General features: G+C 39.5%; 2 protein-coding genes across 7 annotated transcripts in view; one reads left to right on the plus strand and one right to left on the minus strand.

Moving 5' to 3' along the window:
• The window catches only part of IFT140 (intraflagellar transport 140), a 78,978-nt gene that overhangs the window by 22,605 nt on the left and 35,263 nt on the right, over positions 1-21,110 (minus strand). The gene's annotated exons all lie outside the window — the stretch shown is intronic.
• TMEM204 (transmembrane protein 204) overlaps positions 1-21,110 on the plus strand; it is a 28,820-nt gene that overhangs the window by 4,834 nt on the left and 2,876 nt on the right. Inside the window, exon 2 of the mRNA XM_005150656.3 lies at positions 9,891-10,046. Within this exon, the coding sequence (XP_005150713.1) occupies positions 9,891-10,046 (156 nt within the window). The remainder of the gene's footprint in view (positions 1-9,890; positions 10,047-21,110) is intronic.

Genomic DNA, 21,110 nt, shown 5'->3' on the forward strand with positions numbered 1-21,110 from the left:
CCAGTGATGCCCTCTCAGTGTAAACCAAACCTACTCCCAGCCACTGTTATTAGAATCATAGAATCTCAGACTGGTTTGGGCTGGAGATACCTTAATGCTCTCCCAGTTCCAACCCTCTGCCATGGGCAGGGACACCTTCCACCAGACCAGGTTGCTCCAAGCCCTGTCCAACCTGGCCTTGAACACTGCCAGGGATGGGGCAGCCACAGCTTCTCTGGGCACCCTGTGCCAGCGCCTCAGCACCCTCACAGGGAAGAACTTCTGCCTAAGAGCTCATCTCAGTCTCCCCTCTGTCAGTTTAAAGCCATTCCCCCTTGTCCTGTCCCTACAGGCCCTTGTCAAAAGCCCCTCTACTGTTTTTTATGTCCTAGCCCAGTACCAGGCCAGTAATAACTGTGTTGCACTGTGTGAGCACACCAGATTACTTGGAATCAGCTTAGATATTTTTAACCACACTGCACCGTACAAATACACCTCAAATTCCTACTGTGCTGCAAGGCTGGCTGGGTGTACAGATGGAGCTGATTTATTCATTACACGAGATCACAGTCTGTCCCTTTTTGTCTAAAGAACATTAGAAACAATACGGAAATACAGGAATAGGGAGGGGTTTGAAAAGTTATAAAAACCTTGCTCAGTTCTTCAGGGCTCCAGAAGACATAACAAAAGTCCCAACAGTGGGAAGCTTTTATCAGCTACAGATGCCTGGAGCAAGATAGCTCTGGTCAACTGTAGTTCTTACAAGGGAGTGTAACCGGTGCCAGGGAGAGGCACAGTGTCATGAGCACCTACGTGACTGCCACAGGGCCCAAACATAAACACTTGTCCAGCCTAAATGTATGATTTATGCAAACACAAGTACACTATGAAACACAGCAGCAACGGCAGTATGCTGCAGGATGCTGTGCCATGTGGGAGCAAGGAGCTTGCCTTGGTTTGCAGAGGCAACACTTCACTGGAGTGTACACATCCACTGTATGTCCATGAATTTCCAAGGTCCACACGTCTCTGAAATTTGACTGGGTGGGAGCCAGGTTGAGCCAAGCAGCTGAGCATGTTGTAGGCTTGTGTTACTATTTGAATATATGCAGATCAATAAAGGAAGCCCACTGCATTTTGAGAAGACAGGAATGACCAGTAGATTAAAGCATGCCCAAAACCTTATTATATATATGGTTGCCTGGTAAACAGCTCAGGCTCTTGCACAGAGATGGAGGCAGTGACAACTTGGGCTTGTGATTTTCCCTTCCAACACATGCATTATGATCAACAGTGTGAGGTGTCCCTGCCCATGGCAGGGGGGTTAGAACTAGGTGATCTTAAGGTCCTTTCCAACCCTAACTATTCTATGATTCTATGATTCTAATTGAAATGACTAAATTAATGGTAAATACCAGTGAAGGCATATTGTAAGAGGTCTGGCTCTTCAAATTAATGTGAATGCTCATTTTAATGTAGATTTTACTATGCTGTGTATATGAAAAAGTTCAAAACTTTTCAGGATAAGAAAATTAACCTAATACGTCTTTCAATACAGTACCTTCACATGCATTGTACAGAAATATTATCAGAGCAATCAATATTTGGTTTTTCTCACTATCAAGACTTTGAATTCAATTTAGGGATTAAGAGTGAAAATGGAGCTTTTGAACATTTGAACATTTATTACAGCCACCAACAGAGTATACCCTACTGATGCTTATAAACTGCAAACTATAACATGGAGACAACTAAATATCTTTGCAAAGCTAGATCTGTTAGAGCTCTGATCTGCTAGATCAAAGCCCTATCTGTTGGTAACTATAGAAGCATTCTCAATGCCAAGTTTGCTTAAATCCCCTTAATCATTAGTACTTGTTCATATTTAAAATAGTTGATGTGTCTGTGTCTTCATTGCAAAGTAACTACTGACGCTACTAAAAACCAGCCAACCAAACCTCAGCCAAGCACACTCTTCTTTCCCCAAAGAAGATCTGTGTGCCTTTCAAACTCAATATTCACATTTGAAGTTTCACACTCAGATGAGTTCAATCATCAAATTTCAAAATATCTAAACAGATGATTTCACCAGTCTGTCACACCAGAACATTCTTTTAATTGTACTGAAATAGAATGGTTTCTCTCCCCCTTTCTTTAATATTAAGTGAAAAAGCAGAAATTGCATACTTCAAGCAAGAGATGAAGCTAAGCAAAATAAGTTACTGTTATAATTTTTAAGATATCCATCCAGCAATAGAACACACTGAGGACTCCTTGTAGCTGAAAGCTATATGGATGCTTATGAAGATTTTAAAATAGAGAGGGAGAGACTTTCCTTTTCAGTATCAAGTCCTGTCCTGACAGTAAGACATGGAAACAACATCATCATGCACAAACCAATGAAGAAAGATCAGTTCAGATGTCTTTCACTTTTAAGAAACTAGTGTCTATTCAGACCAACAAAATATATCTGTATCAAAAAGGCAGTGCTATATTAAACCTTCTTAGTCTCAGTTAGACAGTCATGCAAAGGTGCACTTAGATACTGTCAGCATTTGGTTTAGTTTGTTTCACAAATACCTTTAAAGTGTTTCAATATATTTCCTAATTCATATTCCAAAACCCAGCTCAACATTAATACTACAAACTTAAATCAACAGAAGAAATTAAATGTCCAAAGGGTTCATAAATAGAGTACAAGTTTGGGAGGTGCAACATGATGCCGTCAATAAATAATTACAGGGACATTCAAGACACAGCTCCAGCTGATTTCCATGTCGCTGCTGACACCTTTTCTGCACATCTGGCTGACAATACTGACATCCAAAACAACACTCTGTTGCCAAAAGTTTGAATAAAGTGGATGTTTTTAGAATTAATAAATAATTTTAGAATAAGCCCTTTTTTATAATATGGAATTCAGTTTTCTCCAGGTTGGAACTCAACTTCATTACCAGTAAGACCACAAATAAGAGTTTGTGAGAATGAAATGAAACAGAGAACTGGTATAACAGCACCAGTTCAGTGTTTTTGCAAAGCACTATTTCATGTATTGGGTGACAAAACCCAGCTGGGTAAAAATGTACTGTTCTGGCTTTTCCCAATGCTTACATGCTTGGTTTTGCATTTTTGAAGTCCCTATAATGTGAATCTTAACAAATACTCCAAAAGGCTGAAAAAGTAGAACTCTGCTATACAAAACCATGTGCCAAAGCCTGGGCAGGCTTCAGCCCTCTAAGTTAATGCACAAGCATGACTATTACTTATTTTCCAAATGACTTAGTAATGTGTGCAGGAATGATGAGTGGAGTTCACAGGAGCTGTGCAGGAGTGCTCAGAGCTTGGATAGAATGAGTTCTTTGCTCTCTGCTCTTGAATGGCTGGATGAACACATGCAGACTGTAGTCAATATTGTGTCAACCACACTGCTCCAGGACAAGGGAGGTATGATGTGATAACCATGCCTAGCAGGGCTCGGCTTTCCAAGAATTTAGTTGCCAGCTATGGTTCTGTCAGGGCAGTGTATGCTAACACCAAACTACTTACTGGAGTGAAAATTAACAGAATAGCAGGAGATGCACCCCTTATCTCAGTGTAACACCTCTGCAAAATGTCAAGTTCCAAAGGAAAACTGTGTACTCAGTTTCAATCTCCTGATTATATTACAGAAAAATCTTATTACTGACCTAGCTGGATTGAATTTTTACAGCATAACATGATCTCAGCCTGCAGACATCCAGCCCAGGAAGATGAAGTCTAGCAAACTTACCAGCAACTGAAAACCAATTCTTACAAAAATAAGTGAAGCAACTTCAGCATAAGAAGTTCTATCCATAATTATTTAGAAATTGCTATTTCAGAAACGCAACAGTTCATCCTCCTTTCCAGGATAAAGCCATGTATGAACACTAAGCATTTATGAAGACAGGTACATCTCAGGCGGCATACTCAATAATTCACTGAATAAGTAATCAATAAATAAACCCAAAAACCATAAAAAGGAGAGAGCACTGATAGAATAACTTGGGGTTTTAATTTCTTTCATTGCAAACATACAGCCATTGAATTCCTCCTCTGCCTTTTCACATGGACATTTAAAAGAGGTTAACAACTGAGTAATGTTTAAAGAGCAAGCTAGTGATAAAAAGCTATTACATGCCAAACATGGTTGGAATAATTTTTAAACCAATACCTAAAAGTGTAACTTTTGCTTAAATGAATAGTAAAGTTGAACACAGTTAAAGTGATCGTTAAACACCAAAAGAATCAATAGAAAACAAGGAAGCAAAATTCCTTGGGAGATTTAGAGTATGGGTAAACTGACCGATATAATCAAATTAGCAGCAGCCTAAAATGATGCGCTCCTTTAGCTCAGCAGAATCAATTCTTGCCCATCGACTCCCAAAGTTTTAAATAGCATTTTTCATGCCCTACAGTGGGGATACAGTAACAGCATGCTTAGAGGACAGGCAGGAATTGTGAAGCCACACAGTTCAGAGTTGATGCTATTCCTATCTAGGGATAAACGTGTCATCACTAAACTCATTCCCAGGGCTGGAAACTTAGTAAGTTACAGAAGCTGGACTTAAGTTTGCATTACAATTTTTGTTCACCAAAAATGGTATTTCTCAGGGGAAGTTTTAAAGTTTTAGACAAATATCACAGTATATTGGACCATTTAGTTTCCTTCATACATACTCTGTACTTTTATCAGTAAAAAGCATGATTCCCCACCTATGATTGTTTTTTCCCTCTATGCAGACAGAAAAGAGGAAGAAAACTTCACATTTCAAGCCATTAGCATAATTTGATTTTTCAGTGAGGTCATCCTTCCTCATTAACCCAAAGCACTGCAAATTACTTTCCAGTATGATCAACCTATTTCTGCAAAACACAAATAGTCCGGGGGCTATCATGGAAAATAACAAAACAAAATTACTGCTTGCAAATAACAAAATCAAATTAACATTTCTAATCCAGATGGATACATACGGTCTGGGATGTGAGAAAAACAAGGAATTTGAATTGGTCTCATCCCTGGAGTTTGGGTTTTGACTCTTGACTGATCATTGTTTTAAACAAAGCAGAATTCATTAGCCAATATCCAAAGCTGTACACAAGAATCAGATGGATATGCTGTCCATGAACTCACTACTTCTCAGAATAAAGTGGGATCAAGATGGGCTTCCAGAAGGAAGAAATCAGTGACTAGTATTATTCATATTGATGAACAACGGCCACTTAGAGGAGATTTTAGGAGACATTCAGTGTCTACCACTTTTCCCAGTTCTCGACAGCCAAACTGCATTTTAAGGGATGTGAAGGAGAGGTATTAAGTAAAGCAGAGGGAGAATCTGGATTGCTGTGTCTTCCTCACCTGTATCAGACACATGCAAAATAACGATCCGCAGTGCCCAGCTCTGTTCTGCTGGAAACATCCACATCCAGCTATAGGAAACTCCTTCCACAGTTAAACTTCAGGAGACAGTTGACATGAGCAATAATGAATTCAACCCCTCAAAAGCAGGACATCAAAAATACAAAATACCTACATCATTACAGTCTTAGACAGTAGATTCTAGAAGCTAATGGTTAACACAAACGCCACCAGTAATTGTGTAGATATTATTATTGTTACAAACCTTTTGTTTTACAAATTGTGGCTGACAGAAATCATTCTGAAAAAGTTGAAGTCTGCAATGGCCACAGAAAGTTACAATGCAATCAGGGCTACTATAAATGAAGCAGAGATGTTTGATGTGGTTGAACATATGAGCCTAAATTCATACTAGTTTTAAAATCTATATAAAACACATCAGAATGGATTGAAGCTGGCTACTGAGGAATTTCTGGTTTACCTATAATTTCAAATAGCAACAGGCAGAGTAAAAGAGCGCAAAGGTAAACACTAAATTTCACATAAAAAATATACTGCTGGCAATTTTATAAGAGATGAGTTATATTTATTCCTGGATTGAGCAGTCATTCAAGCAGGAGAAGTTTTGTGGCCTAGCTTTCCTCAACATGATTTACATCTTAAACATCTTTGGGTACAGGCTCTAAAGAAATGCTTTAAGATTGCATACTCAGTTCCCTTCCTTGATCAGTGTTGTATGCTGGTTGTCACCAGTAAGAGGAGGCCAGAGCTGCCTTCCACAGGTACTACAATCTGTGGTGTTTCATGTTGCAGAAGCTCAGCTCAGGGCTGAATATGTTCAACATAGAATTACCATGTGCCAAACTGGCAATGTGCAAAGTTACTGCGGCTATGAGTCAGTGTCACCTGCAGAGGGGCACTGCCAGGCTGAAAACAACGAGCTCTACTGAAAGAAGAATGGAGTTCATAAGAGTTATACATTATTAAGTTTGACTTTTTTCCCTCTGAGGGAGAGGAATCATTACAATTTTAGAACAAAACCAAAAGATGACAATCACGTTAGAATAAGACAACAATATTCTCATATAAAATATGGAAGGGAATTCAATTCTTGTAATACCTTATTCCATTAAAATAACTATCTCTAATGAAATCACACCAGCTGCTTCCTCCTTATTCTACCTGTCATCATCCTGTAGGCGTTCCAACCTGGACCAAGTGCAACCTTCTTCCTGGTTAAAAGAAGCAGCTATGCAAAATAGTAATTGCATTTCTACATCTCTCTGGACAGCGTAGTGTATCAGGCAAATGCACATCTGTAAACCTGCAGTTCTTCCAAACAGTAGTAAAGATCATCAGTGTTACAAATCCAATGCCACTGCACTGTCCAATTGCAAGAAGACAGTGATGATAGAACTATTATTTAAAGACTAAATTATTACAAATTTTGTTGGAATTCAATGAAGTCACAGTTATAAATTCACTGGTGCAAACATTCTAGATATAATATCATCTATGGCAAGGCCAAAAGAATTTACAATACCAGTAAGTGTTAAAAAGAAGTCATAAATAACAGTGAAGGGAAACATTTGGTGTTTGTTTGTATGGGCTAAGCTTCAGACATTTAGAGGGTATAAAATAACAGAAGCTGTTGGTTGGGTTTTTTTTTTAAGCTCATGCATATTATATACAGACAAGGCAACGGAATTCCTTATGACTGTAAGCCAACTATTTTTCTAGTTTGACACTACAGATAACTCTGTTGACAAAGTACTTTAATATTAATGGCAGCAAGCCTACTCTTTACTTAGGACATTTCTCCTTTGAAAGGTGTCACTAGCTCTTCGAAAGGTGTCACTAACTCTTCAACAAGCATTGATTTCAAGGTATTGGAGAAGTCTGTTTAAGTGGAAAAACAGAACACTCCAAATGCCAAAGTTTTACTGATATTTACAAAGCTCAGTCATCTGAATATGATTCTGTTATCAACCAACATGCTCTGTGACCTGTAAGCATTCAACATGGCAAAAGATCTAAATGCTCCCAATGCTAGACAGGACAATTTTGAAAGTTAAACACAAAATCTTTGAGGAACTATTTTCTGGAGTGAAATAAGTTTCCTCTCTGATGAGAGATGAACTCACTAGGAAAACAAAAAAATACTTAGTATGTTATCTTCTTAACATTTCATTCAATGTGAAAAAGTTTAATGGACTATGGTTCTTAACCATCTTTCAGATACAATACCGTATTTTATTAAATTTTAATTAAATCATGAGTTGTTACTTAGAACACTGGAAGCTAAAGATGACCCATAAGGGGAAAATAGAGGGAAAACTCATTTTTACAACTCAAAAAAGCAGACCAGACTCAATGATGACCACAATGCTTGTTGATATCAAGTTTTGTATTGTGCACTTCCCAGCTGTCTCCTTGGAAGATCAGGATTCAAACTGTGTGCACCCACTAAACTTATAACCAGTTAAATTACTTTTGAAAAATCTGGGGAATATTCACATCCAGAGTCTTTCTAACATATGCCAAACCTAAACACTGAGCTGCTTCCATTTCAGAATAGCAACGACATGTTAGCAAGAAATCTTGAACTGGCACAATGATATTTAGAAATCCCACCTTTTGCTAAAGAGGAAGGAAAAGGAGGAAAACAGGACATACATCAGGTTAACAGGAAAAGTAGGAAAAAAGCCTGACTAAAAGTACTCAACTTTACAATGAATGTATTCCATTCAGTAGCCAGCTGGGAGACACATTTAATCAGGTTTCTGCTCAAGATTCCAGATATCTATGTCTGTAATTATTTCTGCATTTGTTCTTCATATTTAGTATCGAACCACAGAATCATACAGTCACAGAATATCTCAAGTTGGAAGGGAGCCATAAGGATCACAGAGTCCAACTCCCTGATCCTTGCAAAACTACTTAAAACTAAACCATATGACTAAGACCATCGTCCAGACACTCCTTGACCTCTTGACAGGCTTAGTACTGTGACCACTATCCTGGAGGCGTGTTCCACTGACCAACCAGCCTCTCAGTGAAGAACCTTTTCCTAACTTCCAACCTGAACTTCCCCTGATGGAGCTTCATTCCATTTCCTTGTGTCTGGTCATTGGAGAGAGATCAGCACCTCCCCTTCGCTGCTTGCCTTGAGGAAGGCAGTGATGTAGGAAGGCAGTTGGCTGTGATGAGGTCCCCCTTCAGTGATGAGGTCCTCCCTCAGTCTTCTCTTCTGCAAGTGACCTCAGCTGTTCCTCAAGACTCTGCTCGAGTCTTGCCCTCGAAGCCTTTCACCATCTTGGTCGCTCTCCCTTGAGCACCTTCTCAGTCTGATATCCTTCTTGTATTGAGGTGCCAAAACTGCACCCAAGACTCAAGGTGGGGCCACACCAGTGCATTGCAGAGTGGGACAGTCACCTCTCTTGACTGTGCTGTGCTATGCTTGATGCACCCCAAGACATACTTGTCCCTTTCGGCTGCCAGGGCATGCTGCTGACTCGTGTTCATCAGCCAAAACCCACAGATCTCTTTCTGTTGAGCAGCTCTCCAGCCTCTCATCCTACAATTTGTACCCATAGCCAGGATTACTCCATTCCAGGTAGAGAATCAGGCACTCGCTCTTCTTGAATTTCATACTGTTTGTGACTGCCCAGCTCTCCAGCCTATCCAGATCATTCTGTAAGGCCTCTCTACCCTCAAGGGAGTCCACAACTCCTCCTACTTTGGTATTGTCAGCAAACTTATCTAATGTACCTTTGATTCCTGCATACAGACCATTTATAAAAGCATTAAAGAGCACTGGCCCCAAAACTGAGCCCTGGGGAACCCCACCAGTGGCTGGGTACCAGCCTGATGTCACCCTATCTACTGTAACTCTGAGCCCAACCTGCAAGCCAATTCCTCACCCATTGTATGATGAACTGGTCTAGGCATGTGCTGGAAAGTTTATCCAGAAGGATACTGTGAGAGACAGTACCAAAAGTTTTGCTGAAATCCAAACCCACCACATCTATTGGCTTCCCTTGGTCAACTCAATGGCAGACCTTGTCATAAATGGAAATTAAGCTGGTTAAGCAGGACTTTTTCTTCATGAACCCGTGCTGGTTGTGACCAATGACTGTGTTGTCTCTCAACTGCCTTTCAGTAACTCCCAGAATAACCTTCTCTACAATTTTACCAGGCACTGAAGTGAGACTGACAGGCCTGTACTTACCAGGACCTTCCTTCTTACACTTCTTAAAAACCGGGGCAACATTTGCCATCTTCCAGTCAAGTGAGACCTCTCCAGACTCCCAAGACCAATGCAAAATGACAGAGAGAGGTCCCATCAGCCAGCTCTTTCTTTTCTTAAGCAGACCACAGGGAATGCAGCTACAGCAGGGGGCTGCTAGATTATGAATAGTGCCAGAATCATTTTCTGTGGACTGACACATTTTACTTAGCTTCTCAGCCAGGATTTTATTATTCCCCATTTTGTATCATTTTAACGTCATGCATACTTCTTATGTTTCCCTAGTGCAGTTTGACATGATGCGTGCTTGCAACCTCATCGCCACTGTTGCTCTGACTGCTGGCCAGCTCATCTTTGTCCTGGGCCTAATGGAGCTGCCTATCATTTCCCAGGATACCCAGTGGTGGGAGGAGGCTATAGCTGCCGTGTTTCAACTTGCCAGTAAGTCCACTTCTTTTTACTGATAGAAAAATACTTTGTCTTTACTAAATCCAGGTCAAAAAGAGTTTCTTATTTTATAAGACTTTCAAGTGATAAAGAATAGGCAAAGCGGCCTAAACCTAAAAGTAAGCTCATTGTCTCTTAAAAGCTTTCCCCATGAGATTCTGCAGTACATGAATAGAAGCTTTTATCTTGGATATATCAGAATGAGTCTTCTGCCAACCAAGAAAAACAAGTCTTTATTATTTCCTATGAAACCAGGAAGGCAAACATGAAAGAAATTCATGGGATGCAAAGTCATCCCCCAGTTTAGCAGGACAAAATATACCAAAGGCTTGGTATATCTGAAAACAGAGCAGAACAGCTGAGGAAAGTTTTGAAGTCTTGCTGAAATATGATTATTTGCTTTTAGCTAACTAAATTGTACTCAAGGACTGTCAGATGGATTTTGATAGACAGACACATCTGCAATCTAGCAAAGAAAGCGGGAGTCAATTCACAATATTGACTGCTAAAATTAAATTCCCACAATAGTTTTCATGGACACAGACCACATGAATGAGGAAAGGAGGAAATGGCTTTATCACAATTCCATGTTGACAGCAGTGACAATGAACTGTAAACTTTTTGCAATAATGCCTTTCTTTACTACATAAGTCACTCATTACAGCAGAAGTCCAATCATTTAAAATACCCATGCATGAAACTGTCATTAATGGAGTAGAACATCCAAGCTGCTTACAAGATCAGCTTAAAAACATATGTTGTTATTAATGTAAAGCACAGGTTATTTTTCTGTAAATTTTAAATTCAACTTTAAAAACTCAGACAATTTAGAGTGGTGTAAACCTGCTGAGACCTCAGATTTATACTGCTGCATGATCAGAACCTAGTCACTGAAATAAGGTGTGCAGCAGTGAACAGCCATTAAGGATGACGAACATGACAGCCAAACAAGAGGAGGAGTTTCAAAGCATCTGATCCAGCCTCAAGGAGCAGAGACCCTCAAGCAGAAGTCAGTGCTACCAAGAGACATATACAACCTTGCCATACAAAGATTCCATACAGCCTCTTCATGTACACCATGGTGTTTGCAACTCTGGATACCTTAGTTCTCCCTGATGACTGGTGTGATGCCTGCTCAATTCCTACTCCCTCCCCATCTCCTCAGAACTTGACATGTCTGTTTTTCCCAGAGCGGAAATGCATTCTGGCCCTGTTTAGCTGTGTTGTTTCATTGACAAACAGCACAGGGGGACAGCCCTGGGCCTTTCTTCTATCAGGGCTGCTAATTTTAGACTGGGTTTTTTTCCTTTTTTTTTTTTTTTTCCTGTGCTGGAGTCTGTTTTAAACACAGTCAGAGAGAGACTGAAGGGCGCCAGGATATCCCGACACAGGAGAAGGAAATGCCTGCTATTACCTGTTATGCAAGCTGAACCTTGAAATCCCCAGTGCTAGGAGGGGAGAGGGGAGGGAAGCCAGAGTCAGAATGACTAACAAAACACTAATGAGAATGGCTGAAGAAGCTGTTGAACCAAGGAGTTCATCTGCCTGCCTGTGTTCAAAAGGTGTGAAGAGATGGATCTGGCAGCACAAGACAGTTACAGAGACAGACATTGTGCTGTATGAATAAGAGGTCTCCCATCTGCAGAAATAATGCAGTGACTCTGGTGGCTACCCCTGCCCCCCCTCCATCTTCCTCTGCAGTTACGCCATACTTTCCTTCACCATCATCAGATGGTTTTCTGCCTTGCAATCAGTAACATGATACTCATTTTCCATCTCATTATCTTAATGAAGTTTTTATTTTAAACAAATTTCTTCCCAATAGCCAGAACAACCAGCTGAAGTCTTCTGGAATGTATACTTTCAAAAAAAAGAGTGAAGGAGTCATCATGTCTGCCATTATCCAATATAAAATAGACTTTTTGGAGACCTCCCTAGTTTTTCAGTGTTACATTAGCTGCTGACTACTTAGGTAATCAAGGGCCTATCTTTCACACTGGAATATGCCAACAAAATAGAGAACTAATCACCTATAGAATGAAATCTATTATTGTGGAGGAAGGCTTGAGTACGTGGTTCATAATCACAAAGTCAACTCACAATTTTCTTATTTTCAGTCAGAGTTTACCTATTGAAACATTATGTACGGGTTTCATCACAGTTTCCCAATGTCTGAACAAAAGTCCTTTTTGTTTTAGAAAACTAAGTGTATCAAGTATTCTCTTTGAACCCTACCACAAGTTGAAATCACCCATCTCTAACCCCACTGGAGCCTGCAATGATTCCAGGCTCCACTGCTTTTCACTCCTGTCACCTGCAAAAGCATTTGACAGTCATTCAGAAAGGATGGACCTCTGACAGAAAACAAAGCCCCAGGAAGTAAAGAGGAAGGAAAGAAGAGAGGAAACAGCACTGCTCCAGAGACAGCAATGGGATTCACACAGTTAGCTCTACAACCTCACACTTCCCCATTAACAGGAAAGCAAGCTGTTTGCTTTGGAAAAGGCATGTGGTGAAAATGGAACCAGTGCTGTATGTGGAATTTTGTGTCAATGTTCAGAAATTTCCCTCCAGAGGGTTTTGGGTTTTCTGGAGTTTCGTGTTTTTGTTGTTGTTGTGTTTGGGGTTTTTTTGCGTGGGTTTTTTTGTTTGGTTTTTTTTGGGGGTTTTGTTTGTTTGTTTTTTCCCCAAGGAATTGTTACAGCCTCTATGTGTTGAATATAGGTTGAATAACAGAGCTGACAGAAGATCAGCTGGAAAGGGAAGTTCATACTAACAGGATAGGGAAGAAAGAGCACTTCAGAGAAAACTGAACTACTACAAGCAGTAACCTGCCAGACTGTATCAGACCTGAAGGGACTCCAGCCATGTCTTCAACCTTGTACAATGGTGATTATCACAGACTTTAGAGTGAAATGTTTGAAGCATAATGGGGAAAATCCAGGATACAATATCCCTTACACTGGATCTTATCCAAGTTTCTGAAAGTCCAAGATTAGAATAAACCTGAATCATCATGATTAATATTCTTGCAAATCCATATTCAGCATTAAATTACTTCAGTACATCAGATCATGAAGATTAAGAAGTTCTGCATTCCTACAGAGCTTGTCATTTACAGCCAAATAAATTACAATCTCACCTCTCTTGAATTTCAAGCACTGCATTCCAGCTTTTTCCACTGTGTTTTTCTGCTGACAGTGTATTTCACTCCAGACCCCAAGAGGTTACAGGAAATTGGAATTTACCCATACTCTCCTTTCTGTGCTACTAAACTGAAATCAAACAATTGTTAGGCCATTTAACTTCTTTCTGGGTACTACAACTTTAGATTGGTTGACTTCCAGAAAATCTTAATGCAGACAGACTAGCAAAGCAGCCATTTGGAAAATATAGCTGAAGATATCCACGATACCAGTGTGATTTTGATTTCTGTATTACTTCCTTCCGCCTTTTTCCTTTATAACACCCTCAAGCCAGATCTGTTGCAAGATGGAATCTATGGAGCTGTAAATCTAACACTTCCTGAAAATGAAGCAAATAAATGAGATACTCTAAATAATCTAAAAATCATATCAAAGAGAGAGAACTTAACTGCTTAATTTGTACTGTTTTCATTATTTCTCTTTTTTATTTCACCTCAGTGCCAAACTTGCTTGTTCTTTATGTGGACTGCAAGCCTAACAATAAGGTGATCTTTTTTTTTCACATTTGCAAAGATCTTAAAATATAAAAGCCTATCCCACTTGTGTTGACTGACATGGTTCAAGTGAGCAGCTGAACCAGCAAACTGGATGGGTGGTAGCTCAAAGAAGTACATTGAACCCAACTGACCTGTGCATATTCTTCCTGCCTGAATACTGATATATGAGTAGCAGGTGACTTGTAGAATCTCAGTGTCAAGAGCACATATTCTAATGAGAAATACGGTAACAAATATATCACCAGATAAATATCATTTGGATGTGCAAGTACAGGGAACACGTTTTATGACAGACACAGCATTAGAGATAATGCAGTAATGCACACAGAAATGTGTGAAATGAGAAGTTCTTCAATTGATATATCTACTTCATTGCTTACAAACATGCATATTACATATACATGGAGGTGTCTCCTAGCTAGATCCCCAGTTACACAACTCTTCGATGCATCAGGAGATGGACACAGCATTTGAAAAACAGAAGTAGATAACCACTGAAGCTTCCAGGAAGCTCACTCATCAGTGACTGCTTCTCTCTGCGCAAGCTGTTTCTTCCTCAGGATGACAAGAGCTCTTACCTCTGTCTGATACAGTTTACTGCCACCAAAAGCAGAGCTTGCTTTGACTCCAGCTGAATCAAGGTGCCAAGTTTGCTTGTTTGCTGCTGACTTTCTGGGTGAAAGTCTGCACAATTATCCTTATGTAAACAGATGTAAACCAAGAATTACGCTTTATGCACAGGGAATCCTTTTCAGCCTTCAGTTCAAGGACTGCCATAATTTCTAAGTTAACCTCTAAAAGGTAACAAAGAAAAGCAAGTTCACTGTCAGTAGGCTTGTTAAATAATGCTCTACAACTCCCTTTAAAGATTTCCAACTAACATAAAGTAGAACCCACTGCCTTAGACTAAATTTCACAGTTTACCAGGTTAAAGGCAGAAGTGGAAAGCCATTCTAATTCAGTGGTGAAAAGTGAAGGACAAAAGGGTCATACTGCCCCTGAGAAGGCTGGTCTACGTAACATGCATGTTCATAAGCAATGAAGTGAATATTTGAGTTGAAGAACTTGTAATTTTACACACTTCTTTCTGCATTCTAAGAAATGTTACGTTCTACCAAAATATTTGGAAGGAAATTTTTATTGTACTCAACAATGTACAACTGAAAACTCAAAGGCCACTAAAGTCTGCACAGCATTTAAACCAAGCAAGCACACTTCTGCAGCTTCAGCCTGGTACTACAACTAAGAGATCACAACTACTACACAACTGTAGGGGCCCTACAAGAAATCTGGAGAAGGGCTTTGGACAACGGCCTGTAGGGACAGGACAAGGGGGAATGGGTTTAGCCTGACAGAGCGGAGACTGAGAAGAGATCTTAGGCAGAAGCTCTTCCCTGTGAGGAAGGTGAAGTGCTGGGCACAGGTTGCCCAGAGAAGCTGTGGCTGCCCCATCCCTGGCAAAGTTCCAGGCCAGGTTGGACGGGGCTTGGAGTAACTTGGTCTGGTGGAAGGTGTCCCTGCCCGTGGCAGGGGGTTAGAACTGGATGAGCTTTTTCCAGCCCAAACCAGTCTGGGATTCTGCGATTTTATGATTACAGAAGCTCCACATTTGCCTCACACTGTAGCAACTCTTTTTTGTTCCAAGCTGACACAGGAAAAGGTGTTGAGTAATCATTTACATAAGTCCTATAGCAATCGCACTTTGGGAATCTATCTCACTGTGAGAATGAGTTGAGTTCCTACAAGCGGCTGATTCAGGCTTGTGGTTCATTGCAGCTAAATCATTCCCTGTAAATGTTTATGGGGTGTGTAGAAAGGGGGCGAAAAATTTCTCCTTCCTGTTTGCAGTTCTGCTGCAAAGGCGTGGGTTGTCAATTCCCAACAGTCTGGCTGGTCTGTTTTCCTTCTTTTCCTGGAAGCAAAAGTCATCCTAGAGGACCAGCTGTAAAGAGGAGATCTATATCTCCCAATATAGACTCTCTACCAACCTAGAAAAAAACAGTGTAGATTTCTTCAACTGCAACATCAATGTACTAATAAAAAGGAGGAATGTGAATCAAGGGGTGTCTAAAAAGAAACCAATCCAAACAAACAAAACTATCACAGGAGTAAAAAAGTGCCTATGAGAGTTCTTTTAAAATGGTAAAAATCTGTAGGTGGCTTACAGCCAGTTACAGTCAAACAGGAAATTCAGTATACAGAACTGAAATGTAAGTTCAAAAAGTAACATTTTCCCAACCCACCCTCATTCACAGTCAATACTGTACCAATCAAAAGTCTTCCTAGTGAATTCATTATCTGTTTCCTTCCCCAGTGAAAAAGTCCCCCCAGCCAGACTTGTTTGGCTATGGATGGGAAACAACTAGAGATAAACAGCAGCTCTATGGGAAAATAAAGTACTTTAAGTAATCTCATCAGGATTTTTAGTGAAGATGTGGCCTCTGTCCAGACTTTAGACAATACACAATAAAATGATCTGGAATTGACTGATGCACATAATAAAATTAATTCAAGGAAATTCAGCTATGCATCTGAAAGTCTTGTCATTGCTACAAAACAGAAATGAAACCAAATCAGATGAAAATGTTTAATATTTTAAACTTAAAACTAAATTTAAGGAAATATTTCAATCTTAGCCCTTTTCGAACTGTATCATAAATAAAGAGATCAAGAAGACTGATGGCAAGCAGAGGAATTTTCTGGTTATTTTTAGGAGTTACCCACAGGAAATAGTCTGGAAAGCTAACTGTCTCCCTTCAGGTATTTTATTGGAATACTGAAACTAAATTCAACAAATGTCTTTTAAAAGTGAAAAGTCACCACAGTCAGTTTTAGTCATGGAGACAGAAGCTATTCTTAATACAAGGTTAATTTTTATAGGTACTTTTAACATCCAAAACCACATTCTGCACTGGTATATTTACATTAAAACTGAGTCAAACGCATATTACACAAGTATCAATAGGAGTAGAATTCCAGCATCACTTTTCTTACAGTAAATTCTCATACAAGTAATAAACTAATTGAATACTTAACAGTATTCAAAGGCATCAAATTAAAATGTTGTCAAAGATAACACGGTGAAAGCAGTAAGCAAAACTGGAGATATCAATATCATGAAAATGCTCTGCTTTACCTATCTTCTTAGTAAAAAGAAAATATTAGTCAAACTTCAGTTTCATTCTCTTTCCTTACAGCAACTGAGTATTCCTGAATCAGAGCATGAGGGTCTGAACCCAGTGGTACACACATAATTACCAGTAAGGTTCCATCCAAACCTTGAAGACACCACTCCTCCATAGACTCCACATCCGTATAACAAAGGAATAATTAAAAAAAAAATTAAATAAAATCTTACTTTTCCTAAGAAGAAACTGTAAAGAAGGGCTAGGCTGGCACAACTAGAGAATTTAGTGTTTGCCCAGTCATTTAGAGAGCTGACTTGCTGTTGAATGTTTCATCTCAATTCCTAGCTGCTGAACAACACCATTGGAAGGGCAAGGAAAAGATAAGCAGTACAGTGGAACACTTTGCTTCAAGAAATCTGATTTTGCTTAAGTTGTTACACACAAAATCCCTCTCTGAGGGGTTTTACACAACATCATCTTTACAATAGCAGCACTCAGTAAAATTTAAGTATCATTGTATGCAAATGCACTCTTTTTGCATTAATATGATTTCTTCACCCTTTGCCCCTTAGTTCCTACATTCATAAATCCAGTATCAGGTCATGCTAATATGAAATAAGAATGCTGGAAAATGATGTTCACAGTGGCATTTTTATTCTGGAACTCGCATACACTGGCAGAACTGTAAAACTAATGGTGGAAAGTCTCTACAGTAACATGCTTTCAACTCTCCCACCTCCATCATGTTTTTCTCTCTTCTAAAATGCCAGTTTCTCTTCAGCCTGTAGCAAAGTATTCTGAACAGATCATACATTTTTCACTCAAGAGCTCCAGTGATTCAATCCTGCTACCTGTCAAGCCAGGAGTTTGCAAACCCATTATCTTCCTGTTCCCCCCTGCTCAGACAGTGGCACTAAACTGCAAAAGGACAGAAAGCCTCTTGCACAACCAGCTGCTCATCTGATCAGGGTTCAGGCAAAGGGCCTGTGAAGGGAAACAGTCTTGCTAGCAGAGTTTTACTTGGGGACCAGTAAGGAAGCCTTACTGCTTCTTCCTGGCGGAGGATTGCTCCATCAGATGGAAGAGAGCTCATGAAGGTGGACGGTCTAGCACAGAAATGTGTAGCCATTTAGGACAGTAATCAGCTGTAAGCAATACATAAGCAAGAAAGAAAAAGCTGAGTAATTTGGGGGGAAAAAAAAGTTTAAATAATGGAAATGTTCCTATGGTGTTTATTAGCTTGTACTGTGCCATAAAGAAACGTGTATTTTCTGCTTGCTTGATGAAAAGCTTATTCCACTGCTGCTTGCCTTAGCTAAATAAACAAAGAATGGGTCAAAACTGATGTCTAAGGAGCACAGTTCTCTTACACTTGTGCAAACCATCTTTTCCCAGCAGGTTTGCACAAGCAGACCCAGCTTTCAGTTTAAACTAAAAGTGCTAACCATCCATACTTCCCTAAGGCAGAGATAAATAGCCGTAAACCTACAGTGGGAAAGTACCAGCCACAATTCCATACCTGGAAATTGAGCTGCAAGACACAACAGTAGCAGGGTTACTCTGCATAACTGGTGTTCCTGAACCTAGCTCCTGCCAAGAAAACCTCAAACATATAATGCAAGATAAAGTGCACCTTTGTTAATATTTATAATTGTCTCTCAGAGGTACCTGTAAGCAGTCACTGGTACAAACAGCTTAGTTCAAAGCTTCTCCTGCTTAAGGTTTTGTGATTTGCATCATACTTGAAAAATAAAATTTCACAGAATCACAGAATGGTTAGATTTGGAAATGACCTTAAGGATCATCTGGTTTATTCTTATTTAATGCTTTTTGGATTCTCTGAGAAAGTGTATGTGAACTGGAAAAGAATTCTGAAAACTGATCACACACACCTTTGTCATGTGCCAGACTCATCAGGAAGATGGGTTTCTTGATTTGTACCAGAATACCCTTCTTCCTGCAAATTTTAAACCATAAGAAAAAGAAACAGGTCAACAACTTGGCCATAGGAGGTGCAAGTAATCTTCTTTTCCCTGGTTCAGACTTTATCAGAAAATTGGTATTTATCACCCTTTGAAAAGTAAACTGCAACCTGTGGTACAACAAAGCACTATCTGTATTATCTGTATTACGAGATCTAAAGACCTCAGACATAGATGTAGACATATATATTCTCCCTATGAGTGCATTACAACTCGCACACTCTGCTCCCAAAGCTCTTAATTACAAAACAGAGCACAGGAGAAGTTTTATCATTTTGGTTCCACAGATGGGAACCAAGCCATCTCAGAAGAGAGTTTTTAAAAAGCTGATTTATTCCATTATACGGTATCTGATCTCCCCCTCTCTTCTCTACTGTATGCCTTAGGACAAACTGAACTTTGACACCGGAAGTGAGGGAAAACTATTTTCTTTCTGCTGTCTTCTTGTATGCCATTACCATGAACAATAAAGAAACAGATTAAAGTTGTAAAAGACCCAGATAACACCAATCAGTAAAGTCATGAGAATTTAAAAGCAATTCAAGGAAACACCATAGAAAAGGAAGAGCACAATTTACTGTGGCTTTGAGGACAAAAGTACAGTTCTTTGAATGCTGAAAAAACATCAGCATGAGGATTGTGAATGCATAAGAACATTCCTACTTTCGCATGGTGATGAGCTAAGCATAGAACTATACAGAAAAAAACCACTCCTTTGAAGAAGATCACTTGCTTTCAACAGTCTATCCAAGAATGTAGATAACATCTGCCTGTCTCCAAGAGACCAGGATTTTAAAAGGTATGCACAGTATGATATGTACCTCATACCATACTGTCATTCAGCAGTGATTACTGAAAAAAATGAATGAAGATTCAAGCTTAATTGGTCAAAAGCACATCTTCTACAATTTTTCTATACTCAGTATATTTTTGAACAGGGGTGAAGAAACAACTTTCAAACCTGTATACTCTGAAATAATGTTAGATGACCACTTGTGTACTGGGAACCCATCTCCAACCTGTTTAACATTAGAAATAATTAACATTAGAAGTAATCCTACAGACTGAATCTGTGAGTGCTAGACCAGTGATCTCTGCAACTCAATTAAGTCAGTGTGCTCCATGTCACCACATTTTCTCCAGACTTTTAAAACTAAGCTGAACCATTAAATAACTACTAGACTTAACTGATTAAATCAAGTTGTTCTTAACTGCTGTTTTTACAACTGAGTTGACAGCCTAAAACCTATGTTAGACTTTTTCCCAGCAAAGGCTACTGCAGAGTAGTTAAAGAGCAGGAAAAAGCTACTCCTCCTGTAAGAACCTATTTCCTCTTTATATATCCTTAGGAAGAAATGCCTCACTTCAAACCCTCTGTGGTCCATGGCATCTGTGGAACAGTGCTGCCTCAGGAGAAAAAGGTGCAGCAAGCAACTTTGTTACAAACCACCTTCTAAGTAGAACAAAGAGAGCTAAGGATGCCAGATGTCTGTGGAATTAATACTCATTTATTGCTTGTTTCATTAGGAGGGGGATTCAGCCCTCACATTTTTAACTCTGAGAACAGTAAAAATGTCGTGCCTACTTATGTAGTGATTTTTTTCATCTTATTTGTATTTCATTTCCCTCCTCTATTTTTTTCATCTGTATATAATTCATAATTTTCCATTTTCACTGTATTACTAATACTCTTTTTAAAAAGAAACCTGATACAATGCATAGTCAGGATGTGCTCTTTTACAGAAAATCAAGGACCAGAGCCAGGTGTTCCACCATGTTAAAGCCACAGATCTGTGGGAATAGTGTTTGCAGGCAGTGTGGCTAGCTGAGAGGACAGCATGCAGCCACTGGGACCTACTTGCTCTTGCCAGACCTTGCCCATGAACTTAGGAAGATGGTATATAGAAATCCTCTGGCTATTTATGAGTCTTCATTTATTCTAGTCTTTCTTCATGAAGGGGTCCTTTGATCAGTGCTGTTTCTTGTGTGATGGTGGTTAAAGGAAGTGTGTAGGAGAAAAGAGAGAACCTTTTGTCAGCTATAGAAGCACATTTGCCTCCTTGTATTTTTGCTTCAATCTAATCACATATATAAATTACTTCTCTTGAAAAGCTGAAAAGTAGTTTTATCTGAGAAGAGGCACAGGAAGGCACTAATCTAATAAAGTGCAGAAAAGTAATTGTGTGCTTATCAGTGTGTTCTTCAGGGAAAGGGCAGTCTTAGTAACATAAAAAGGAGTCAGAGA

The sequence above is a fragment of the Melopsittacus undulatus genome, chromosome 8 (genome assembly GCF_012275295.1).
Source record: "Melopsittacus undulatus isolate bMelUnd1 chromosome 8, bMelUnd1.mat.Z, whole genome shotgun sequence".
NCBI lineage: Eukaryota > Metazoa > Chordata > Aves > Psittaciformes > Psittaculidae > Melopsittacus > Melopsittacus undulatus.